The sequence below is a fragment of the Sinocyclocheilus grahami genome, unplaced genomic scaffold (genome assembly GCF_001515645.1).
Source record: "Sinocyclocheilus grahami isolate Dianchi unplaced genomic scaffold, SAMN03320097.WGS_v1.1 scaffold68.1, whole genome shotgun sequence".
Taxonomy (NCBI): domain Eukaryota; kingdom Metazoa; phylum Chordata; class Actinopteri; order Cypriniformes; family Cyprinidae; genus Sinocyclocheilus; species Sinocyclocheilus grahami.
In genome coordinates, this window is record NW_015505247.1 from 306,112 (window position 1) to 330,485 (window position 24,374).

The following is a 24,374-nucleotide window of genomic DNA, read 5'->3' on the forward strand; positions in this document are numbered from 1 at the left end:
TGTACCAAGTACTTATGAGTAGCGATATTGAATATTTGATTGCCAACAGATTTACCAAGCTGTCATTTAAACAGTATATATACAAATTTAGGGAAAACAGCCTAAAGCCCCATTCACACTACAAGTGACACGCAACAGCAATGCGACACAATCCCATTTATTTCAATGGAGAGCTGGCGATTTCTGGTGACACGAGCAACAGCGGCCGTTGGCGACTGGATAGGGTGTGTCCAGCGACGCGACAAAGTTCAGAATCCTTCAACTTTATGTAAATGAAGAGCGACTTTCGGGAGTGACAGCCAATAGGAAAGAAGACGGTAGAGCTCATGTGATCGTTCTCCTCTCAGCGCCGTAGATAAACATATGCAATGGAAAAAAGTAGGCTCTGTTTCTCATTCATTTTTGTTTGTATGTACGGATTTAATTTAGATTTAGATTATATTTAGTCTTTTGCCTCCAAAATGTTTGTACTTAGCAGCAAGAAACCTGATTCGCTGTCAAGGCAACCAGTATTGAGAACGCCCACTAGCAACCTCATCGCCAGCCCTTGGCGACAAAAGTCGCTGCTAGTGTGAACGGGGCTTAAGCTGGATATAGGCTACAGCAGTCGGCTTAATTAAATGGCGCAACAGGCAGCTCTCTTTTAACACAGACTTTTAAGAAGGGATGGATGTTTGCTTCAAGTAATAGGCCAGGTAAGTGAAATTATATTATCTTGCTGTATGTATGTCATTTTCTTTAAGTTTTCTGACTAAAAGCAACCAAAAAGCCATTTTAAAGTGGTTAAGCAAATAATAATAATCGGCAGGGATCCCAGACCAATACAATTAGTGTGCCGCCTCTATTTTAAAACCCTCAACCCGCCACTGATAATCAATGAAGCTCTCTAAACTGCACAATGAATCTCTTATTTACATCACATCTGCACTTAGTCATGAGATGATTCACCAGCGTGCATAACTGCACTGACAAACTGGGGCGATTTCAGTGGTGAGTGAATTCTGACAAAACGTTCTGATTGGCCATTGCGTTCAAGAAATCAACAGATATGTCTGTGATTGGTTACATTGCTCAATGCTGCAAAAGGGTATTAACGCTTGGCTAAGCACTCCAATTGCAGCGGGGCCGACATCAGGGATTCCATGACTAACAGTTTGGGGGGGCAATTGGGCCCCCCCTAATGTCGCCCATGCTGACAGTCATATTTTCTCAAAGAGACATACATTATACAATTAATGAGATAATGGAAAACTTGATATAGCACAGCATGGTTTGATTTCACGGATTTAAAGTTTGTCACTCGTGAGTGTCCAGTGATGGCAGAATTTGCCCAGATGAACCATCACATAGAGCGCACACGTTTTTATGAGCTATAAATAAATGAAGATGGAGAATGGTAACTCCAGTACATCTGTTTTCAGATGCTGTCAAAATAGAAGTTCATCAACACTTGTCGCCATAAAAAAAAAAAAAACAGATTGCCAAATATCAGATGATATGTTGACCAGTATTTTGCACAGACAAGCTCCACTAACATTTTTCTTAAGAAAATGTAATTAAAATTACTGTAAACTACATTATTGCAAAGGTAATTTCCTTGTCATAACCGTTAACCTCATTTTAAATTCTAGATGGTGGCCTGCAGAGATACGTCACCCTAAGAACATCCCGACCAACATCCAGCACCTCCGTCATGAGATCGGAGAGTTCCCTGTGTTTTTCTTTGGCTCTAAAGACTATTTCTGGACACACCAGGGCAGAGTCTTTCCTTACATGGAGGGAGACAGGGGGAGCAAATACCAGCATAATGGCATTGGAAAGGTCTTTAAAAATGGTAAAAAAAATTATAATAATAATTCCTTGTTTTGTTTTATTGTTTGTATATCAGTATTGTCAGTGCATTTGTGAAATGGCTTCCTCTGTATTTATCTGTGCAGCCCTACTGGAGGCTGAAGCTCGCTTTAAGGAGATCGAGATGGAGAGGGAGGCCAAAGAGGCTCAAGAGAACAATAAGAAACCTCCTCCATACAAATACATCAAGGTATTTATACAAGATTCTCAGATCTTGGAAAACCTGGAAATATCCATGAATTTGAAAGTGCGTTTTCCAGACCATGAAAAAATTTTCTGTAGTAATTTTTAATTTCATTAATGTGGCAAGTCTGTTTATAGAGTTTTTAATAGATTTCCCTTTTTTTTCCCATTAGGTGAATAAGCCTTGTGGGCGAGTGCAGGTGTACACCGCAGACATTGAAAACCTGGAAATATCCATGAATTTGAAAGTGCGTTTTCCAGACCATGAAAAAATTTTCTGTAGTAATTTTTAATTTCATTAATGACAAGTCTGTTTATAGAGTTTTTAATAGATTTCCCTTTTTTTTCCCATTAGGTGAATAAGCCTTGTGGGCGAGTGCAGGTGTACACCGCAGACATCTCTGAGATCCCCAAGTGTAACTGTAAGCCATCAGACGAGCGCCCCTGCAGCTTCGAGTCTGAGTGTCTGAACCGTATGCTGTTGTACGAGTGCCATCCTCAAGTGTGTCCAGCTGGAGAACGCTGCCAAAACCAGGACTTCACCAAACGCCTCTACCCCGAGACCAAGATCATCCGCACGGCAGGCAAAGGCTGGGGCCTGGTGTCATTGAGAGACATTAAGAAAGTAAGTGCGCTGGCTTTTCAACATTTAACAAAAGTGATTTACTGTATGTGATTGCTGATCGGCTCTTTTGTGTGTCACTCAGGGAGAGTTTGTGAATGAATATGTGGGTGAACTGATAGACGAGGAGGAGTGCAGAGCCAGAATCAAATATGCTCAGGAGAATAACATCACACATTTCTATATGCTCACTATTGACAAGGTAAATGAAGGCGCCATGTGCGTGCAAGCCCAGACTGCTCCTCCTGTGCTGGGTTCATGTCTGATGATGGCAAATTTGGACCCTGTACAGCAGAGCCAGAGAAACAGTGTTGTATTGGGAATGACACTGAACAGCCTTAGGTGGCATTACAGGTCACAACACTACAGATCATCCCATAGATAACAGCTTAAAGGTTTGTGACCATTTCTACCTTCATCATGTACAATATTCCATTTGTGTGTGCACAGGATCGTATTATAGATGCGGGACCTAAAGGGAACTACTCTCGCTTCATGAACCACAGCTGCCAGCCCAACTGTGAGACTCAGAAATGGACGGTTAATGGAGACACACGCGTGGGCCTGTTTGCTGTCTGTGACATCCCTTCTGGTGAGTTCACGCTCTGAAAATATAGAAATCTGATGGCTTTTTGAATAAGGCTGGGTGATATATTGACTTTTTTTCCTCCCTAATTTTAACTTTCTTTTTTTTTATTATTATTAAATGCTTGTATTAAACATTTAGAATCTGCATTGCAAAGTTTATTGAAATAATAGTTCCTCTGATTAGAACGGATTCTTCTGTTCCTGCTTAGAAAATTTGTTGAAATAATGACTTATGTTTATTAATAAAAACACTAATTTAAGCTAATTCAGAGCAAATACAAACTAACTATATTAACTATACTAAATTTCACTATTGCCCCAGCCTGATTTTGATATTTGTTTATTTGTTATCAAATCAACAACTTTCAAGTTGCCAAATCAGTTTTTCCCACGTGACCATGTTTTCAGGCACTGAGCTGACTTTTAACTATAACCTGGACTGTCTTGGGAATGAAAAGACTGTGTGCCGCTGTGGAGCGCCCAACTGCAGTGGTTTCCTAGGTGACAGACCCAAGGTGAGTGACTGTAATACCTTTAATTTCAGCTGCCTTTGACATTACTGATGTCTTGCTGGTGTGGTGTAGTGGTTAAAGCTCATACCTTCTATTCAGAATGAGCCTTGTAAAGTGTGAGCTGTCACCATTGTGCCCTTCATCAGAACACTTGACACTAAGTTTGTAATACATGTACTAAAAGTTGGTTTGGATAAAAACCTCTGATACATAACTACGTTATCCAGTTCTTATTGTCGGGAAGTGAAAAGTAATAATTTATATACAGAAGTAAATCAAAATACCTTGACGCTCTCTTCACCCACCAATTTCAGAATGGTCCAACTTCTGAGCCCAAAGCCAAGCATCAGAAGAAAAAGCCCAAGCGGAGAAAGTCCCGGAATGAAGGCAAGAAGTCTGAGGATGAGTGTTTCCGCTGCGGTGACGGAGGAGAGCTGGTTCTGTGTGATAAGAAGGGCTGCACCAAAGCCTATCACCTTTCCTGCTTGGACCGCACCAAGAGACCATTTGGTAACCATTACGTTGTAATGACATAAAATGTTATGTAATACATGAATAGCATATATAGATGCATAACAATCTAACAGTTTTACAACTTTTACATTTGTGTTCTGTGTTGTCTTCCAGGTCGCTGGGACTGTCCCTGGCATCACTGTGACGTGTGCGGAAAGAACGCCGATGCTTTCTGCCAGCTGTGCCCTAACTCTTTTTGCAAGGCTCACCAGGAGGGGGCGCTGCAGTTGCACCTGCTCACGGGCCAGCTCTGCTGCCAGGAACATGAAGACTCTGATATCCACCCTCAGGTGGAGACCCCGGTGGAGCACAACGCTGAAGTACCCTCATCCACCAAACCACACAAGTACAGGCGCAGAGCAACGGCCACAACCAGCAGCAAAGAACCTCTCAAGAAGAGGTCCAGAAAGACCGCAGATGTGTAGTGGGATATTGAACTATGGACCCTGCCTTTCCTGTAACTAATCCCGCCCTACTCGGCTCCTGCCCCAAATGATTCAGTGATATTGACGTCGCGTGACTGTTCTGCCAAGCTGAAAGCACTGTACATGTCTGATCAGGGAAGCGTGTTAACACTGTAGAGCTCCTCAGAGCTGCTGAATCAGGTCCCCTCCACTCACTCTGCCTCTTCAGATTCCACGTGTGTGTGTGTGTGTGTGCGTGCGCGTGTGTGTATGTGTGCATGCACTGACAAATAGACAACAGAGCCGACAGACCGAACACCTCAAATAAACAGCATTACGGACGCCAAACTTGAAACCTTTTTACACCTTTATGAATCTTGGCATAGATTTTTTTTTTTTTTTTTTGTATATGAAAGACCGAAATTATAATAATACTGGATTTATCGTTAGTAACAGGTGCCAGGAGTCTTGTTGTTTTTTATTTTAACAAGTGGTATCTTTAAATAAGACACTATGGGTAGCCCTTGAAATAGAGTCAGTTCATTTAACTATAGAGCAGCACAATTTTTGTTATTTTTTTTATTTTTTATAAAGCTTTGTTCATTTTTGTAGCTCGTTTGAGTAATCAGAATGCTAGGATGTTAAATCTTCCTATTCAGAGTTTTAGAAGCAAATCATGACGGGCTTCTTGTGATACAAGAAATAAAGCTTTTTAAGGCAGTTGTGATGTTTTGTTTTTTGTGCTGGACTTGCTGAATCAAACTCGTGCATTAAACGTGAAATGGTAGATTTCTTTAGCTATATCAGTCTTCTTTCCAGTCATTTTCAATCTAATCTCATTCCCATCCTTGTTTGAAGCTAAAAAAAAATTTTTTAAACGGTTTAAACACTCTTGCCTTATGCCCTGATTCACAATAGTAAGCTTATAATAATGTATCGTTTGAGCGATATTTCACGGGAAATGTCAGTTTCACATCCTCCTCTGTTATTATATTAATGTCATTATAAAACAACAGTCAAAAGTTAACTGCTCGAAAGACATGATTTATATATAGTTTTTTTACGAGGGGTAGTTTTGATGTCGTTTGTGACATTCGTTTTGATAAAATGATCGCATGTTACCATCTCAAACCATCCTAAAGAGCCGAGCCAAAGCACAAATCATGTAATTACCAAAATAATATTCCTCCTCGACAACTTGCACTTTTACACCAAACCTTCTGTACTGCAGCTTTAATGTAACAAGTGCATCATTGAAGAGTTGTGAAACAACTTTAAATTGAGTTTACCTAATAGTTGATGACGATCAATACTATTTCCCCATTTCTATTCTGAGGAATCTGTAGCATCCATTTAAGGGCTGAATTGAAACTATTGAACATGAACGTGCGCCAGGAAGTGTTTATGCTTGGATTTGTAATGTAGTAGTACATTGTTGTACTTTACAACTTAGCTCTGTTTGAAAATCAAATAGCATATTACTTGCTGTATCCTGCTTACTATTATTTTGCATGTTTAATTCAGTATGTGGCATCCAGGTATCATTTTGGTAATGTATAGCATTCAACTGTCTAAACCTTAAAATAAATTGCGTTTAAAATCACAGCTGCAAATGGAATACACTGAAGACAAATGGAAGGTTTAGGGGACGGTTATTTTAGTATAATCTATGTAGTATTCTTTTAATATTTAGAATTAGCTTTTATTATATTTTGTTTATTTACATTTTTTTTATATATATATTCAAGCTTTAAAATAAAAATGTATAGTTCTATTAATATAACAACACTGCAAATTGAGCACATTGCACTATGGGATACAGCATGTGTGCAGTGTGCTCTTTCGTATACTACAGATATTGGGAAATGTAGTCATCCAGGTATTTTATGTATACAGTGAAGAGTGAACATTTTCTGCATTTGTAGAGTATGCTGCAGAATACTGTAATCTGTAAGGCAACCTATTTCCACAGCAGTCAACGAACAAAACCGTTCATCTCGTTTTCCACCAATGTGTGGAACAAAAAGTCACATGCAAATATTTTAGTAGTAATGATTTTATTCAGTTAAGAAATCAGCACATTGAACATTTACCTCTGTATATACAATGGTCTATTGCACATACGAAAAAATGAGAGAAAAAAGGAAAAACACTTATCACCACAGGCCTAACAGGGGTAACAGCTTATGCATTTAAGATATTTACATTTTATAAGTTAGAGCCTTGCTTTATATAACAATTCACATTACACAGCGCAATCTGAGGTTCTGATGTATTCACAGGAATATCTGAGGCATTTCCACTATATCATCCCTTAAAATGTGTTAACCAGGCATCAGAAAATTTGGTCCCTCTCAAAGGAATAATTAGGCTTAGGGATGTTCACACTTCTGCTGGCTGAAAGAACACTGTATCCTGTTTCGTTTGCTCTTAAAATGTTAAAACTATTTAAAAAGTCGGATTGGCAATAGTCAGTAGTATAGTCACCTCAGAGAAAGAACACAGGATGCGTATCGCTCCTCTGGACTCATGTAAACTGATTTCAAAGAGCACACCTGTACACTGTAGCTTAAGATCACTGCTCATTTGTTAGTGTCAGTGACATGTAAGTGCATTTAATTCATGTTAAAAGTCCAAATGGCATTCAGCAGCAGCTACTTGACGTCTATATGATCTGAAAATTAAAACATGAAAAACACTTTGTCACCCAAGAGCTATGGCCATATGAACCAAGGCAAACATGAATGTTCACACAGTATAGCAATGACTCAAATGGCATTCAGCAGCAGCTACTTGACGTCTATATGATCTGAAAATTAAAACATAAAAAACTAAAGAAAAACACTTTGTCACCCAAGAGCTATGGCCATATGAACCAAGGCAAACATGAATGTTCACACAGTATAGCAATGACTGTAATGTGTTTGTGGATGCTGTACAGTAGTTTGCAATAAATCCAGTGGTTTCAGACAAGGTAAAAAAAAAAAAAAGGAAATTCACACGGATGGCTCCAGATAGCGGAAATGTATTAATACATTGACGTGTTTTGAGTTAATGCTCGTCTTTGTCTCTTTGACCTTTCTTCTCTTTCTCGTCCTGAAGGGTCATGCCAAGTTTCTTAATGAGAACGGACAGAACTTTATCCAGAGGGTCCATCACTCCCCTCTGCAGCCACTTGGGAATTGTAGTCCTTGCATGGTGGAATCCCAGCTTCTGCAAAATGTAGTCCACCCCCACCGGATCAATCTTACGGCCCGTCCACGAGATCAACCTGAAACATATCACACGTCAAATGAATTCATTACCGACATTAAATGCATGAAAAGTTTGAACTGTGCTGATGATGGTGAAGTATGTATTTGTATGGAGTATGGACATATAACCTCCAAGCAATGCCCTAGCAACCACCCACAACACCTTAGCAACTTCCTAGCATCCCACAGAAAAGCTTTAGCAACTACTTCCATCAACCAGCCAGAACACCCTAGCAGCTTCCAACCATCCATTCCGAAAACCTCAAATACCACATAGCAAAACCTGAGCAACCAGTCAAACCCCCAGAGAAACCAGACCGAAGATCCTAGCAACCACCTGGAAATGTCCTAGTAACGACGTAGCAATGCCCTAGTAATGACCCAGAACACACTAGCAACCGCTTAGTATCCAGTCAGGAACACCACTGCAACTCTTTAACAGTAACTCAGCAACCACCCAGAACTTTCTGCAACTGTCTATTAACACCTAGGTGTGTTTGATTTGAGAGGTCAGAAGGGACTGAGGTCATGTGACTGCAGTGTTACCGTAGTGTGGGCTCCAGATGCCAGGTGTTACAGAGGAACTCTCTCCAGTCCACTGTAGTGTAGTTCACTCCCTCTTCCTTCTTTTCTGACGAGGCCTCATCCTGCTGTGCTGTGGGGCTCTTCTGACCGGCTCGAGACGCTAAGATGCGCGGCGCGAAGAGAGCTGGAACACGAGCGACACGCTTCACTACAGTGAAAGGGGACATTTATGAAGAAAGGAAATAGGGTGACTCTTGATTTCATGATCTCACCTTTCTCCTTTTCTTTCAAGTATGCCGACACCAGGTCATGCAGGAACATGATGAGCTCTGCATCCATGGTGACGCAGATGTGATCGGTGAACTCGGTCACCACACTGCACTCCACTTTGGGCTTACTGCTGGAATCTGCAACACAGCTCAGCGTCAGCAAGGGTCCCGCACTCACTTTCAGACTATACAAGCTTATCTAGCATCTTCTGAATAAACCTTAGCTGCCAGAGGCAACTAGAATATTAAATTGGTGCAGTTTATATGTCTGTACCACTGAGAGAAGGTTCCTCTGGGTCTTGTACGTGGATGGATTTGAACTGGAGCTGCATTTTGGGAAGGGCAAAGATGGTCTCGGTTTCGTGGTTGTAGCTGGAGGCGCCCCTGAAGCCGCTCAGGAGGCTGGAGCTCTTTGTTGCTGCGCCGCTCTCAGAGTTGTTTGCATCCACGTTACGCAACAAGTTCAGCTCTGACACAAGAAAAGAGAATTATTTCATGGACAATAAAAAATATTCCATTTCAAGAGCAGAAAATATAGTTATCATAAACAGGTGACTGGTTAGGCAAGAAGATGGCTTTACACTGGCTCTGTTCCAAAACCTAGTGAGCTGCCTGTATGAACAGATTTTAAGGCATAATAGGTGTGCTGACCTGACCCTAACCCATGTCTTTTCCACAAGATGGACAAAAGACAAAAAGATAGTTTTACAGTATGTGTCTTTTGTGGAGAATGCAATCCCATAATTAAGCGATGCGATACGATTCACGATACGATTTTCTCAAATTTTTTAACAAAATGAGATTTAGGACAAATTATAAATTAAAAGGTTTCCTTTGAAACGTGTCTTTTGTGGAGAATGCAATCCCATAATTAAGCGATGCGATACGATTCACGATACGATTTTCTCAAAAAATTTTTAACAAAATGAGATTTAGGACAAATTATAAATTAAAAGGTTTCCTTTGAAACTGAAATATGTCAAATAACAAAACTAACTTGAATTTTTTTAATAAATCCCAAATCAAAAACAACACAAATAAAATAAAATAAATCTCTTCATATAAACAAACTAAGGCTTTGTCTGTGCTCTTTCCATTTAAAACTAGAGGCAATCACTCCATTTAATCACAATGGACTGGCAGCATGGGCAGCTTTTAATCTAAATTTGACTGTATAATTTCAAAATTTATAGCAAAAACAGAATGGTCTGACTTTAGTTTTGTGAAACTATACTACATAAAACATACCTGCACGAAACAAAAACAGCAGATGGGCTGAATGAAAACAAAGTCACACTCATGAATAGCGGCGACATACACTGCAGTGTTTCCTTGGTTACCGCTGGAAACAAAGCTGCACTTATGAACACTGCTTTAATATGCATTATACAAAGCATTATCTAAACTTTTCTAAAGACAGTCAGTTCCCTTTAGAGATACATTTATATAAACTCCTACCGCCAATTGTATCGCGATTCGTTTAATATCGTTTAATATGAATCTTCGTTTTTCAACCAGCTCAGGTGCTTCGTTACATCCCTACCCATAATGCACTGCAAAGAGCTAAGTGAAAAAAAAATCTAAATTAGGAAGCAAAAGCAATGTCTATTACAAATATACTTACAATTTTACTCACTTCTGAGAAGTATAAATACAATTTGTTCAAATCTAATTAAAAACAGATGTCTACAAAATGCTTCTGTATGCTGTGTAGTTTTATGCTTTTAATTTTCAAAATCTTTGAAAAGGAGTTTAGAATACAGTTTCCTGTGCAGTTCTCAAACTGACTGTAAAAAATATGTTTTATAAAATGATTAATCTCACATTCCAGTCTAATAAATGATTTTGCATGACATATAATGGGTATAAAAAAAAAAACAGCAGACTGGGCAGAAAAAAAAACTATAATTCACTCTCTGACAATAAGTGACGTTTATGGCAAAGCAGTAATACAATAGCTACCTCTGTAAACAAAGCAGATGCACTTATAAACACTACTTTACTAGGCATCCTAAAATGCCATTGAAACTTTTCTAAAGACAGTCAGTAAGTCAGATTATCATGACCAAAATAAATCATGATGATAATGTTGCGATATCTCAAGAAATTTAAGGGGAAAAAATACTTGTTTACCTTAAAAAATAATAATAATAAAAGTGTTGGAAAGAGATTTTGTAACCACAGCTGAAAAAAAAAAAAAGAAATGACTGTTGATCGGCACTTCATGCAGACTAGGGTGTCTACAGCCTGTCTTTTTTTATGGAATCAAAAAACTGGCAAGCAAACTTTTTTCTGGTTATGGGTAGAGTGTCTTGCTTTCGTCTGTCATCTTCCATGACATGATTTTGTGCAGGGTTGGGTATCGTTTGGGGTTTTTTTCGATACCGGTGCCAAATCGATACTTTTAAAATGGTTCCGGTGCCTAAACAGTGCCTGAACCGATACGTATTAAAAAATAAATAAATAAAAAATCCCCCCAAAAAATGATGGATTGGCCATTAGAATAGAAATAGAATAAGAGTGCAAATGTTAGAGGGTCAAGTTTTTTTATTAAAAAAAACAAGCAGATCTAAAATTAGAAGTAGCATTAGAATAGAGAGTGCTAGAGTTAGAGGGTCAAATGAAGATGAAAGAGATGTGTTTTCAGCCGTTTCTTGAAAATATTGAGCTGGGCAGGTCATTCCACCAGGAGGGAACAGTTAATGTATAAGTTTTATCATAGGTAGAATGCAAAATGTTTCAATACAAGCATTTCAGTCAAATGTAATTTATGCAATATTTCAAACCTTTAACCCACTTGGGAAAATCAACCCATGGCAACAGTTTAAAAGTAGCCCAATTATGTGGAAAAAACACGGACATGGCAACCCTGCATCCAACAAGAGCTACCGGAGTCAGCTTTGACTGATGACTGAAGAGATGACTGACAAGACCATGCTGGAGTATTTTCTGCTCAACAGATTCTGAGCTCATTGACAAATATCTGATCTTGTAAGATGTGCTGCCTTTACACAGTGTGTGTGATCGCGAAATCGAAAGTGAAAGTAAACTTATTTAGAAATTCAAAAATATTTAAATACACCGCATCCTGAGAGCGGCTCCCTGATGAGCCAAAATTATATACAATATTAGAATGTTTAAAGGAGTGGACACGAAAATCGCGGGAGCAAAACATATGTTGCGGGAGCAAGCGGCAATGGTCAGATTCAGCAGGAGTGGGATTAAAAAAAAACAGCCGAATCCCGGACATTTTGGGCAATTAAGAAATCCCGGCCAGACGCATTTTTGTAGGTCCAAAAAGAGGACATGTCCGGGGTAAAAGAGGATGTATGGGTCACCCGAATTTATAATCTATTGCTAATCGATGTATTCTTTTTTAAGTAGCATATGGAACATATTTTCTGCCTCATTCTGTGACAAGAAGCCTCATCAGATCACAAAAGGAAGCATTTGACTGGTGTTGTGGAGTAAAAAGGTTATAATTTTCTCTTTTGTTGGACAACAGGTTTAGAAATGTGAATACAAGGGAGGTTTAGCTTTAGGCATTTTAATTTAAGCATGTTTAGCTTAGTTAACGGAAGGCTACCTGCTGCCATCAGAGCAAGTGTAATTACTGCATTACATACTGCTCCTCAGATGCTCTCATTTCCCGAGTTGTGCTTTTAAGTCGGAATGTGAAAACAACACGGACACTCTCGTTACTACAAAGATGTGTTGGATTTGTATTATTAGACCTTTCCGACTTGAGTTCACGTGCATTTTCTCAGTTGGGAAATTATTTTTCACGTGCGGTGCCGCGATGTTTCTTACGACCGTTTCGGAGAACCAGAGGACAAATATTTCAATCGATCACTCAGGCATGGCACCGAAATGAGGCACCGAAATCTGTGTTCGGATTCGGTTCTAGTACATACCGGTTACATAGGTACTGGTGCCATATTGGTACCGGGTTTCGGTCCCCAACCCTAATTTTGTGTGGCAGCAGTAGCGACACACTGCACAGTTTTTGGCTATACCACTATATATTATGTTGGAATGTCAATCAGACACAACATTTTTTACATAATAAGATGTGTTAATATGGCATCATCTCATTTAATTTCATAGTCAATACTAGCATATTGCAACACCCCTACATGAGAAGCACTGTTTATTTACAGAGTTGCTCTGTAACTTCTGAGATTCCTTTTTATGCCTAAGAAGGTGGCTGCCTATTGGGCAACAGCTCACTAGGTTTTGGATCAGAATCATTGAGTGTGCAACATTTACCTTCGTTCCTCATGGCAGTGACATAGTTGAACCATTCTTTGACTGTAGCCACCCCATGCGGTGGGTTTTCATGGCGGCGGCGGGTAACCTTGGTGATGGTTGCCATTGGGCTCTCCAGAGCACCGCAAGGTTTGGTTACCATGGTATTATGCCCAAGGTGAAAGTCAAGGGTTTGAACGATGTATGTGGAATCATCACTGGTGCCTAGACAAATAACACAACCTGTAAGTCTCAATTTATGAAAGGCCCTTAAAATTATTGGTGAATGATGGATGAATGGATGGAAAGTTGGCACTGTCTGTACCATCCTCCCAGATCTTCTGTGCTTCAGTCCAGAAGGCGATGTTGGGCTCTTCCAGACAAAGTTGAAAACAATCCTTTTCTGTTGCCAAATTATCATGCACTGAAAGCAAAAGATTCCTGCTTAGGATGCAACCATGTGGCATCTAATGCACCTCCAGCATGCATGCCATGCAGTATGCATGATGCACAACAGTGCAGCCAAAACACCCAGAAATTGTTTAACACAAGCATAAGGTGAAATGAAATGTCATAGAAAAAAGTGTATTAAATGAATAGCACTGTCCAGAACAGTGGCGGCTCGTCGGGGGAGGCACAGCTTCCCCATAATTTTGAGGTGAAAATGGGAGGAGGACTAAACTGTCATTCAAACAGTATATATATAAATTTAGGGAAAACAGCCTAAACTGGATATAGGTTACAGCAGTCGGCTTAATTAAATGGCGCAACAGGCAGCTCTCTTTTAAGAAGGGATGGATGTTTGCTTCAAGTGATAGGCCAGGTAAGTGAAATTATATTATCTTGCTGTATGTGTGTCGTTTTCTTTACGTTTTCTGACTAAAAGCAACCAAAAAGCCATTTTAAAGTGTTAAAGCAAATAACAATAATATTAATAATAATAATCGGCAGGGATCCCAGACCAATACAACTGCCTTGTAGATTGTAAACCAGAAGATGCCTCCTCTATTTTAAAACCCACGAGCCACCACTGGTCCAGAACTATTTATAGTTTAAATCACCATCCACTTTCATTGTATGGAAAAGAGAAGCTTGAACATTCAACCTTAAATCTAATTTTGTAACATGAGGCTGAGTAAAATTTTGTTGAAGCAATTACTGAGATACTGAGTGATATGCATTTAATTACATTTTTCATTTAGGAGATACTTTTATCCTTAGCTACTTACTGATATTTAACATGCATTATTGTATTATTTTTAGTATTACACATTACTGTTCAAATGTTTGAGGTTGGTAAGGTTTTTTTAATGACAAATACATTTATTCAGCAAGAACACATTTTTATTTCAAATAAATGCTGTTTTGTTTTGGGTTTTTTTACTTTCTATTCATCAAAGAATCCTAGAAAAACGTAACAGTTTGTATGAAAAATCTTAGCAGCACAACAGTTTTCAAAATCAATAATAAGAAATGTTTCTTGAGCATCAAATCAGCATATTAGAAAGATTTCTGAAGGATCATGTGACACAGAAGACTGGAGTAATGGCTGCTGAAAATTTAGCTTTGCATCACAGGAATTAAATTTTTTTTATATATTTTCAAACAGAAAACAGATATTTTAAATTATAATAATATTTAACAATATTTGTCTCTTTTTACTTTATTTTTTATCAACCAACCCCAAACGTTTGAACAGTAGTTCAGTGTATATACTTTTCAAGCTTTAACTGGTGTCAGCTAGATGTAGCAAACAGTGAAAGGGGACAAACAGAAAAAAAAACAGCTTAAAATGGAAGCTTATCTCAACCCAAGCACATTAGCAACTCAGCAGTAAACACACAAAACCACAGCAGAAAAAAGATCCTGCAGAGGCAACTGTGAACCCTGATCCTAGATAGTCATGCGCTACAGTGGAGCTCAGATCTGTGGGCCATGCTCCAGTGACAGAGAAGAGGCTGAGCGCATGCAGGAAGCCAGCGGTAGATGACCAGAACGGAATAGAGTGTGTACCTGAAGGGAGAGGAGGGGGAGGGGGGTGGAGGAGTGTGTTAGTCTTGCCAGGGCCTGAGGCTGGTGGTGTGGGTACGTCTCTCATACCATACAACTTGGACTCTTTGGAAAGGGTTCTGGGAAGAGAGGATCCACGAGAGGCATTTGGTGATTCCGTCTTCAGCATTTTAGAATTGTAATGTAGCTGTAAAGACACAGAGAGGAAGGATGAGTGCCACAGTTAACTAATCATGAAAAGTGTAAAAGAATGCATTCATTTGGGTTTGTACTGTAACTTGTTTTTTTTCAGTTGAGCATTATAAACCATCAGATATGCCAGTTGCATGAATGCAAGTGCAAATCAGATGCATTTAAATAGGTCTATAGATCTATGAGTGTATTTGGGTGGGTTTTACACATCAAAATCAGTGCTGATATAATATTATCTGACACTCAAAAATCTCAAAAAGTCAAAAAAAATAAATTAATTGGACAAAAATTCTACGGTGTGCGCCTGTCTTTAATTGAACCACAAGAAAATACACATTGTTGTGCGAAGCATGTCAAAAGATCCACAAGAGACCTTAACATCCACTCCAGGGATGTAGAAGACAGTGGTCTCAATGTCACTGCTCTTGCTCTGCAGAGAAGTGGGCACTCGCTTAGCATTCAGTAGATGGGAGCTGGAGGCAAAACTGTGCTGCTGCTTTCGCTTCTTAGGAGGAGATTCCTGATCCAGACTCCTCGAACTCTGCTCACAACTCCTAAACAACAGAATGAGAGGGAGAAAGACCTTTTACAGGAACACTTTGCAGCCCTGATCAAAATCCAAACCAATAGAGTGATGTAGAGATGATCTATTTTTTGAAGACCAAAACAAAGAAACCATTTTTTTAGTACTTTTTTTAGTGATGCTTACTTCTGCGTTACAAAAATATGTCATCACTGCAGTGCTCTATTAACTGAAATCAACATTGGGCTGGACAATAATTCAATATCAATATGTATCGCGATATATTTTTTTTCAATAATATATAGTATCGACCGAAATTAATAAATATTTTGTGATATAAATTTAGGCCATATCGTCCAGCCCTAAATCAACATGAGAGAGTGTGTCCATTTTGTTGTGTCTCTTCACCTCCTCACTGCGAGATCTTCATGCTCGGGCGGTTGGGTGCTGGGGTGCAGCACACACTTGCCGCTGTCGATCTCAACACGCACGTCCAGCTCAAAGTCAATGTTCCGCTCGGTAGGCGGAGCTAATCCTCCGCGCTGAGGGGGTGTGGCCGGCCAACGCTCGCTGAATAATGCAGACAGGGCAGATGACTTTCTCTGAGAGCCCCTGAGAAACAAACATACGGACTGTCAGTTTAGTGAGAGTAATAGTGTTTGTGGAGTGTTTACCTGTGCGGTGTTTAACGCACCCAGGTCTTCGATAACAGCTGTGAGGTCTGTCCCTGTCAAACTCGTCATCTTTGTCCGAATCCTCTGAAGAAGTCGAGGAGAGGTCATCACGGCGGGTGTCATCAGGCTGGAAGGGAATGGTTGGTGAAAAGACTGCTGGTGTGCCAGGGGCACTGAACACTGAGCATGATGGGTAATGGGCAGGATCATCAATGGTGACAGACAACAGGTCCAACTCTGTCTCCTCCGGGAACTTCAACAATCAGTGAAAGCCAACCGTTAGAAAATCTGTCTATGCATCTATCCATCCATTTATCTCTCCTAAAGGATTCATGTCTCTTCGACCTACATGATTGTATCTTACAAAAACATATCCAGGTCACATGTCACCACAAAATCAGAACAAAAAAGGGAACAAAAGCAGAAAAAATGCTTTGCATTAAAAAAAGAAGCATATTTTAAGATCCATGATATTAGTGACTCTTTAAATTCATCATTATCTAATCCAACATCGGATGTTTAACCTTTAAATGCATACCTCTGGTCTTTAGCGACCCGGGACATCATTCTCTACCCTCTCCCTCCTTCATTTTTTAAAGTTAGACATCAACTTTCTTAGTATTCCTCAATCTATTCATAATAAACAATATAACAAGAAAAAAAATAGTAAAATATAAAAGAATGCCTGTTTTCTGATTCATTTTTTGTAAAAAGTGTATAGGGTTGCTACAGACCCGAGGTATGTAAATGTGTAAGTATTTTTTCCTGCGCAACTATATTTACATATCTGATGACTCAATATGTGCAATGCATCTTTTTTCCTCAAGGTGACACTGTTTGATACACAATGATGACGTGATGTTTCACTCATAATTGCCGCAGGCATAAAACAAACAAATATTATCAGCAAAAACTGAACTGGTTTGAATGGCTTTACTGCAGAGCAATTACTATACGCAATGAAATATAAATGTCACTGTCATTTGATGCTGGATGTGGTGAATAAGCTGCCAGTGATCAAAATATTGAATATGAAGTCATTGAAAACGATAGTTTTGAGAATATAGCTGAGATTGTGAATATGAGGCAGATGCTGAATGTACTGTGGAAGTGCGCTCTGACGATAACAGCGATGGTAAAATCATCTGCTCAAATTGAACCCTTTTAAGTTTCAAAAAGAAACGAAATATGCTTTATTTTATTCTTCTGTAATTGTTCTTAAAATATCAAGATACGTTTTTGCTATAGTAGAAGTCCATCCGTGCTGGATATATAGGTTCTCTAAAGACCCGAATATGAAATTATGATTGGTGAAACATTCATGCATTTAAGGGTTAACTAATCTCAAAATGAACAATCTTTCATACGTTATACGTTTCATACGATTGTTATGTTAATGTTATGATGCCTTAATTCACTTATAGCATTTAAAACAACTGATTTCATTTTGAGTAAATTGCATTTTTGCATTTTGTAAGCAAAATAGTATAGCATTTTAACAATCAGATATTTATAATTTATCAGCCATCAAAATAATTATTGGATATTAGAATTGAACAGAATTTGAATATTGATGCATCACTACCATCATATATCTGGAGATTTTACCCTTGGGTCTGTAATTACCATTACATTCAATGATGATTCTTATTACCACAGTTCTTACTTAATGTATTTAAAAATATTGTTCCAATGCAAATAAATAAATAAATCCTTTATGTTATTGATGTAAAATGCAAATATTTGTTCTTGTGATTTTGTGGTGAAATATAACCCTGGCATGTCTAAAAGCTATAAACGGCCACTAAGCTATTATTTTGGGTCTGTTAGATTAATTCTCATCAGGATTGCAACTGAAATAGAAGTTCCTTTATCCAACTGTCAAACATTTACAAATTATCTCCTGAACTGGGCTTCTGTTGAGATCATAGAGTGGAAGATTGCTTTAATATTTCCACCGGACACTTACTTGAATGTCAGTTTATCTATCCATCCATCATTTTGTCTCTCTGCTGATGTACTCAAACCTAAACTGAACGGATTCTGACTCACTGCCAATTCAAACCGTATCTGTTGGCTGATAGCTAATAACCAATGAGCACTTTTAAGAAAGTTTTCCTTTTCCCAATTCATGCTTTCCACTAAGACCCAGCAGAGGAGAGAGGGATGAGAAAAGAAAAGATGAAAAGATGGACAGATGACAAGAAAGTCATCATGAGCAATGCAATTGACAAAGATCCAGACATGCTGAAGAAACAAGAGCTGATTAGTTAAGTCAACACAGCACAAGAGCAGATTTACATGTGGAGCGAGAGAGTGTGTTAATGAATGTGTAAGTAGAGAGATGAAGAGAAAATAAGACCACTCTTCAGCCTAAGATCCAAAAAGGCTAAAATCATTCAGTCGCTGATCATTTTTGATTGGATTCGATTTCACACCACAAGACTTTCATGCACAGAGATTCAGAGGTGATTTTATAAGATTCAGATAAGATTTGATATGGACCGTTTTTCTCCGGTACCTTAAAAACTGAGTCAGCTGGACTTGGAATTGGGTTTGGGGTTTCCATCTTAAACACAAACAGATTTACTGAGCTATACAGTACATGAACATATGTGTTCAGCACAGTACGTGTATAAGTCAAGAGTGAAGCACTTGCAGGTGAAACCATAAAACCAATGAGTGTGTGTATATATGTGTGCATTTGTCCAAGTGCACTGCTGTTCAAAAGTTTGGGGTCAGTAAGATTTTTTTATATTTTGGAAATTAAGTCTCTTATGCTCACTAAGGCTGAATTCATTTAATCAAAATGATAGTAAAAACAGCAATATTGTTAATATTGCTGTTCAAGAAACATTTCCTATCATTATCAAATGTTAAAAACAATTGTGCTGCTTAATATTTTTGCATAAACAGTTATATTTTTTGTGATAATTCTCTGATGAATAGAAAGTTAAAGAACAGCATGTATTTGAAATAATGATCTTTTGTAACATGTTAAATGTCTTGACTGTCACTTATGATCAATTTAATGCATCCTTTCTAAACTGAAATATCAATAAACAAAAAAAATCTTACTGACCCCAAATTTTTGAATGGTAATGTAAAAAGCAAAGCTTTATTTAACTTTACAACTTCACTGATATGTAAACAATGAACATGAAGATGGAACAATAGAATGAACAAATATACAGACTCAGGTACACACAGATGTATGCATGCACACTACCGTGTCGATGTTGAAGGTAACCCTTGGTGCTGGAGATGCTGCATCCACTTTAATGTCTGGCAGGTCGTCCCTTTAGAGAAAAATAAATAAATAAATTCAATGAACAAACTAAGGATGTGTAACTGACATACATTAACCCATCTGTGATTAAATGTGAGTGTGTGTGTGTGTGTACCTGGGTCTATCCGACCTCTTCATTGGTGGTCTGCCTGTTGCTGAAATGCTCTTTGACCTGCTGTTGTTGTAGCTTGGCTTGTAGCCTAAACCCCATTTATCTTTCAATGACGCAGCCTAAACAAAGCACAAACTCAATTAATGCAACATTTCATCTCCACCACGCTTACAATGTATTAAGCTGAATCAAGTCTCTCACCCGCATGCTGGAGCGCCGTAGCTTCTTGCGCACATCCCGACGGATATCATTGACAGCAACAGATTCTAAATGCTGATAGCGCTGGATTTCCTGGTTTATGGTGCCTTCACTTGCTCCCAGTTTCCTTAGAGAAAGAGAGAAAAAAAATCAAGAATTATAGGGATTTCTTTTAGCCAGAAAACAACAGATTGAGGTATATTATTAAATGTCAGGTTGACATTACTTGAGATCGTCAATGACTTTGGCCTGCTCATTGAGTTCTCTAATATCCACCAAGCGCTTGGAGAACTTCCGTCCACGAGCGTCGATGATTTGATTGCTCATGACTGCCTGTCTGCGCAGGTCAACAGATTCCTGTAAGAGGAAAATGACTGTCAAAATAATACATTTAAGATACGAGATGCACTTAGGGTTGGGCGGAATAACAAAATCTTTTCTTATCATGTAATGAGTAATTTAAAACGATTATTTTATTGTATTGTAATGTATGTATGTATGTATGTATGCATGCATGCATGTATGTGTGTATATATATATATATATATATATATATGTGTGTGTGTGTGTGTGTCATTTTTATTTATTTTCCCCAATTTTTAATGTTTTTGAAAGAAGACTCCTATGCTTACCAAGGCTGCATTTTTGTTTTACTAAAAATACAGTACAAACAGTAACGTGAAATGTTATTACAATTTAAAATAACTGTTTTTCTATTTTATTTTATTTTATTTTATGTAATTTATTGCTGTAATGGAAAAGCAGAATTTTTAGCAGCCATTACTCCAGTCTTCAGTGTCACATGATCCTTCAGAAATCAATCTAATATGCTGATTTTAAACTCAGAAAACCTTTCTTATTATTATAATTAGACTGAATAAAAGTTGGGCTGCTTAATATTTTTGTGGAAACTTTCAGGATTCTTTGATGGAAAGACACTTCAAATGAACAGTATTTATTTGAAATATAAATTTTTTCACTATGTAAAAGTCTGTACTGCCACTTTTGATTAATTTTGCTGAATGAAAACATTAATTTCTCAACAAAAAAAATGACACCAGTGTATATTTTGCAGGAAACTCGATAAAAAAATAAGTTATTTCTTATTTTGTTAATTTTATAATAAAAATAATTAAGTTAATTTTACAACACAAAAAAAACATACCAAAATCACAACCTGTTGCCATATTTCAACAGTCGCACAGTGTTTCCCATCATTCCGCCCAGCCCTAGGTACTGTCATGCATAAAGGTTTCAAAATCACACTGACTGCTGAACAGTCAAAACAAGTGTGGATCATTGCAACACATCAGACAAAGAAAAATCACAACACCACCCCAAAAAACTGATTCCTGAACACAGCTTGTCCATGAGAAATGCCTCCTTTGGAAACAGGAAATAAGAAGAGTCTAAGATGTCACCAGCCACTCATTTCTCATGGAGAGATATCAGACAAGACTAAAAAGCAGCAGGAAACTGTAGAATCCAGACTCGCTCAACATATTTCAGTTCTAGGCACAATTCAACAAGGTTTTGAGCGATCTTAAAAGCAACTTCCCTGAGAGCATGAACAAGATGGAGAGAAAGAATGTGACAGAGAAACAGAAAGGACTGAAAAGCAAACGAGAGCTCTGAGGTACATACACAGCCCCAGGACAGGGGTCTGGGATGTCTAGTTCGTTCTGCATTGGCTGTGGATGGCAGGCGAACACTTCTCGACTTTAGCCGAGTGATTGTGGATGATGGAGTAATATTACGACACTCAGAAGGTGAGAGGGGAGGGGGGCTGGGGCTAATGCCAAGTATGCTGTTCACCAGCCGCCTCCTGAACGAAAGTCTGGGACTGAGATCCCCTTCAGGACACTGCAAACATGGGCCGGTTTAAAACAAACACAAACGCACACGTTGAGTACAGACAGAGTACAAATGAGCACAAATACAAAGGCACATAACATTTCCTGCTCTGAACATAAAAATGACATTAATATACATGCACAAAGAAACCAAAGAAGCAGACAATGTAAATGAAAAATCTAAAAACAGTCACAAACACTTTACACTGACATTAACAAATGTTAGGGACATAAAGAGTGTGAGCTCTGACCATGTGTATGGGGGGAGACATGCCGTCACTCTCGTCCTCGTCTGATAGGTCAGCCATGTTGACTGAGTTGAGGTCTGTGATGTCATCATTGTCCTCTTCACCAGTCAGAGAGGTGAGGGTGTTACCCAGAGCATTCAGACGTTTGCCGATGTTGGGATCCATGTGCACATCGATACCACACATCTTCCACAAGACATTTAGAGTCCACGTTCCTGCACTGCTGCTCTCTGAAGTATTGAAAGATTTTGTTATTAAATACAGACAAAACATCAAACATGAAGTCAGAATGAAATCCAAATTAATATTTATTTCCTTAATTTTTTATTCTTGGTCTTGTTTAGTGCATTACCACAGCAAGGTTTGGGGTCAATAAGTTATTTTTAAGAAAAGAATACTTTTATTCAGCAAGTAAGCATTAAATTGATCAAAAGTGACAGTAAAGATATTTTTTATTTGAAAAAAATAAATAAAATGCAGTTTTATTTATCAAAGAAACCTGAAAAAAAGTCTCACATTTGACAAAAACATTAAGCGGCACAACTATTTTCAACATGATGATAATAATAAGACATGTTACTTGATCATCAAATCAGTGCATTCAAATGATTTCTGAAGGATCAAGTGACACTGAAGACTGACGTAATGGCTTCTGAAAATTCAACTTTGCCTTTACAGAAATAAATTAAATCTAAAAATATATTCAAATAGAAAACAGTTCTTTTAAACTGTAACAATATTAATGTTACTGTTTTTACTGTATTTTTGAGCAAATAAATAGTCTTGTTAAAAGTCTTCTTTTAAAAACATTAGAACTCTCACAGACCCCAAATGTTTCAACGTTTTTATATTGTTAGTTTTTTTCTAGTTGAATATACCATTTTATTCAGAATACTGAAGAACACCATTTCACACACACCTGCAGAGGCCTGGCCTGTCGTTCTGGAGCAAACCTCGTAAGTGCCATCAGGGACAACACCTGGAAAACCACACTGAGTGTTTCAAGAATCCGGGAAGTATTATGGGGCCAAAAACAGAGACAATTTTTACAATTTAACACTGAGTGTTACTCACAGGCATTTATGACCAGGTCGCCTCTGATCTCAGGTTTCCAGTCATCCCAAGTTGTCTCAAACCCCTCAGCAAATCGAATGCAAAAGTTCTTGAAATGGCCTTTGCTGACCAGAGATTCAGAGGAGCAGGCTGTGATTAGTGTACTCTCGATGGTTAACACCAGTGCTGAGCCAGTATCAAAATCAATACTGTGATTGGCCTATGTACAGCAGAAAGAAGGGACAAACATTTAACATCAATCATTCTGACCCACAGAAATGGAAATATTGCAAACAATATACGTGCATGAAGGGTGAAATACAAGCCCACATGATTGTATACAGTTAAAGGCCTGTGCACACTAATCTAATGAGTCTAATTGTGTAGAAAAATATATTGTGTATCAGTGAGGATCCACCTGTGTGGTGCTGGTGATCGGCAGGCAGATGCCCAGGTCATTGACAGTGAGCTGAAGGAAGAGAGTGCTGAAGGCCTGGACACTGGTCTGCTGTATGGCTGGCAGTTTGTCTACCACCTCTTTGGTGGCCATATGAATGTCCGAGTTGAGAGCCAAGCGCTGTTCCTTCCAGTTGTCATAGGCAGCCTTATAGTTCAGCCAGAACAGAACAGCTACAACAGACAAACACAATTACAAACCAAAAAAATCCACAGACAGATACACATGAAAAAACAAAAGGCTAAGTGTAGACTGACCTCTGTCAAATGCTACTGGCTGAGCAAAAACGATAGGACGATTGAGTGTGATCAGGACAGCCTCTTTGCCAGAGCTGCTACTGATCTCCTCCTGCAGAGCATTGCGCAAACCGATTCTAGTGCGGAAATATGCCACCTGGTGGAAATCTGACCCCGCCTCCTCATACACCTGCAAGAGGCAGTGTCATGACAACAGTGAACAACTGATAGTTTGCACCACCTTATCAAAATCTCATTCATCAACAAGAAAGTATAATGACAGCATTGAATAACAGAATTTTTTACGTTTCTGTGACTGTAGCTACCTGATGTTTGACGATTTGCCCCAAAGCCAAGTTGAGATCCACTTGACATTTCCCAAAAAGCTTCAGGTAGTTACTTCCTGTGGGAGTAGTCTTGCACTGAACCCGATTGGACAGCTCAAGCTCAATCCAGCCCGTCTCAAAGCGCACCGCCCTCATAGAAGGAGTGGTGGCTGTCATTTGAATCCCCTACAACAACAACAAAAACACACTGAAGTCTAAAAAGTCTGCAAGATT

At 38.6% G+C, this 24,374-nt stretch overlaps 2 protein-coding genes across 3 annotated transcripts in view; one reads left to right on the forward strand and one right to left on the reverse strand.

Moving 5' to 3' along the window:
• LOC107585219 (histone-lysine N-methyltransferase NSD2-like) overlaps positions 1-5,077 on the forward strand; it is a 27,466-nt gene extending 22,389 nt beyond the window's left edge. For both annotated transcript variants that reach the window (XM_016272125.1, XM_016272126.1), the window contains exons 17-24: positions 1,632-1,834; positions 1,938-2,041; positions 2,390-2,659; positions 2,742-2,858; positions 3,107-3,248; positions 3,653-3,759; positions 4,071-4,266; positions 4,384-5,077. In XM_016272125.1, coding sequence (XP_016127611.1) covers positions 1,632-1,834; positions 1,938-2,041; positions 2,390-2,659; positions 2,742-2,858; positions 3,107-3,248; positions 3,653-3,759; positions 4,071-4,266; positions 4,384-4,694 — 1,450 coding nt within the window. In that variant the 3' untranslated portion in view covers positions 4,695-5,077. The remainder of the gene's footprint in view (positions 1-1,631; positions 1,835-1,937; positions 2,042-2,389; positions 2,660-2,741; positions 2,859-3,106; positions 3,249-3,652; positions 3,760-4,070; positions 4,267-4,383) is intronic.
• Positions 5,078-7,427: 2,350 nt separating this feature from the next.
• LOC107585264 (uncharacterized protein KIAA1109-like) overlaps positions 7,428-24,374 on the reverse strand; it is a 58,504-nt gene continuing 41,557 nt past the window's right edge. Inside the window, exons 55-76 of the mRNA XM_016272211.1 lie at positions 24,141-24,326; positions 23,836-24,004; positions 23,540-23,751; positions 23,143-23,341; positions 22,988-23,047; positions 22,072-22,298; positions 21,612-21,830; positions 20,194-20,324; positions 19,971-20,094; positions 19,773-19,888; positions 19,598-19,667; positions 18,890-18,937; positions 16,389-16,621; positions 16,103-16,306; positions 15,545-15,725; positions 14,791-15,166; positions 13,295-13,393; positions 12,991-13,194; positions 8,996-9,190; positions 8,725-8,859; positions 8,474-8,636; positions 7,428-7,944 (exon numbers count right to left, since the gene is read on the reverse strand). Of these exons, the coding sequence (XP_016127697.1) occupies positions 7,725-7,944; positions 8,474-8,636; positions 8,725-8,859; positions 8,996-9,190; positions 12,991-13,194; positions 13,295-13,393; positions 14,791-15,166; positions 15,545-15,725; positions 16,103-16,306; positions 16,389-16,621; positions 18,890-18,937; positions 19,598-19,667; positions 19,773-19,888; positions 19,971-20,094; positions 20,194-20,324; positions 21,612-21,830; positions 22,072-22,298; positions 22,988-23,047; positions 23,143-23,341; positions 23,540-23,751; positions 23,836-24,004; positions 24,141-24,326 (3,771 nt within the window). The 3' untranslated portion in view covers positions 7,428-7,724. The remainder of the gene's footprint in view (positions 7,945-8,473; positions 8,637-8,724; positions 8,860-8,995; positions 9,191-12,990; positions 13,195-13,294; positions 13,394-14,790; positions 15,167-15,544; positions 15,726-16,102; positions 16,307-16,388; positions 16,622-18,889; positions 18,938-19,597; positions 19,668-19,772; positions 19,889-19,970; positions 20,095-20,193; positions 20,325-21,611; positions 21,831-22,071; positions 22,299-22,987; positions 23,048-23,142; positions 23,342-23,539; positions 23,752-23,835; positions 24,005-24,140; positions 24,327-24,374) is intronic.